General features: G+C 39.9%; 1 protein-coding gene across 4 annotated transcripts in view; it reads right to left on the reverse strand.

The window, feature by feature from the left end:
• Positions 1 to 1553, reverse strand: part of ccdc142 (coiled-coil domain containing 142) — a 27940-nt gene that overhangs the window by 1911 nt on the left and 24476 nt on the right. For all 4 annotated transcript variants that reach the window (XM_034882822.1, XM_034882823.1, XM_034882825.1 and 1 more), the window contains exon 17: positions 468 to 636. In XM_034882822.1, the coding sequence (XP_034738713.1) occupies positions 468 to 636 (169 nt within the window). The remainder of the gene's footprint in view (positions 1 to 467; positions 637 to 1553) is intronic.

The raw sequence follows: 1553 nt of genomic DNA on the forward strand, positions 1-1553 counted from the left end.
GACAACACAGCCCTCAGGTTCATAGGGACACACAAACCTCTCCACCACGATAAGGTGATGGTTCCCCGGAGAGGTTTTATCATGTTTGTCTAATTGTCACTTTGCCATTTTTGAGGCTTTGCCGTTATTTTTCCACCAGTATATACACCACTAACACCAAACTATAAACCCTAGTTTCACACTTATTCTTGGAATTCATGGTCAATTAATTAAATTTTTTTGAAATCATAACTTAAGAAATATGCTATAATATATTGAACAGAACTCCCAAAATGTTTAATTTTACTGGTGAAAACATTGAATGGATCATCGATGTTATTTTTGGGCAATTGTGTTGAAAGTAACACGTATTTCTGATGTAGAACCTTTAACAACGGGACAAATTTGACCCGAGGACAACACGAGGGTGAAGTCCAAAACGTCCTCTTCCAAACCATATCACTGAGCAATCTTAGTTACAAATGTACCTTGGAGCGAGGTAGGGTCTGCCGGCGGTTGATTGGTCCACTGACGGGAGGTCAGTGGTCACCACTGAGGGATCAGCCTGAGTCAGGTCCTCCCCCTCCATACACCTCAGGTTGGTTATACTGCTCCCCACTGCCGCATCAATGCTGTCCCTGCTGCGGTTGGTTGGACCTGAAAAGTTACACACAAACAATGGAATAGAAACATTAAAAAGTCTAAAAAGGAGCAGCATTAAATAGTTAAACCATTAAAAATCTGTGTATGGTACAGAAGAAAAGGTGCCGTTGTGACACGTACTGCACATGTGCAATTTATGGTACCCGTGTGGATGGCACACAATTGAAAGTGTTTAAGCATTTAAACACTCATCTCAGCGTTGTGATGGATGCCTTTCATACAGTTGACTGTAGCATAAGTGTATTTCTGTTCAAATAAATTCCTTACAAACAAGAAAGATTAGTTTTTAGTGCTGTCCGTTAAGCGCGTTTTTAACAGTGTTAACGCCAACCCATTTTAAAAGGAGTCAATTTTTTTTATCGCAAGATTTTTGGCCTGGCAAACTTTGTAGTTTTTTCACATGCGGTTGCAACAACCAGTAACGTTAGAAAAACTACAACACCACACCGGATCTAGCTGGACCGGAAACAAATCATCAGGCACGCCGCACACACGCTGTTTGGGCTTGCGTGCTGGCCAAAGAGTAGGGGAGAGCCGGGACAGTTGAAACACTTTTTAATTAAATGTAATTAACAAAGCGGTCGTATTGCACTGAAAGCTGATATTTTTTCATTAACACCCTACATAGGTCAAATACAGTTGCATTTCCAGCTTTGAACACATCCGTTTTTATTACAGGATTTATTCAAGCAAAAGTGGGAGTTGTGTAATGTTTCATCCGTCCATCATTCGATGGGACAAATGAAACATACAGTTTAAGCCATATACACCTCCCACAACTTTAATATTTTACAATACATCATGAATGGTGCTTCCAAAAGGTGTTATTTTAGATACAGTGTGTACGGAAAGTATTCAGACCCCTTTAAATTTTTCACTCTTTGTTTCATTGCAGCCATTTTCCAAAAATC

The sequence above is a fragment of the Etheostoma cragini genome, chromosome 10 (assembly GCF_013103735.1).
Source record: "Etheostoma cragini isolate CJK2018 chromosome 10, CSU_Ecrag_1.0, whole genome shotgun sequence".
Classification (NCBI taxonomy): domain Eukaryota; kingdom Metazoa; phylum Chordata; class Actinopteri; order Perciformes; family Percidae; genus Etheostoma; species Etheostoma cragini.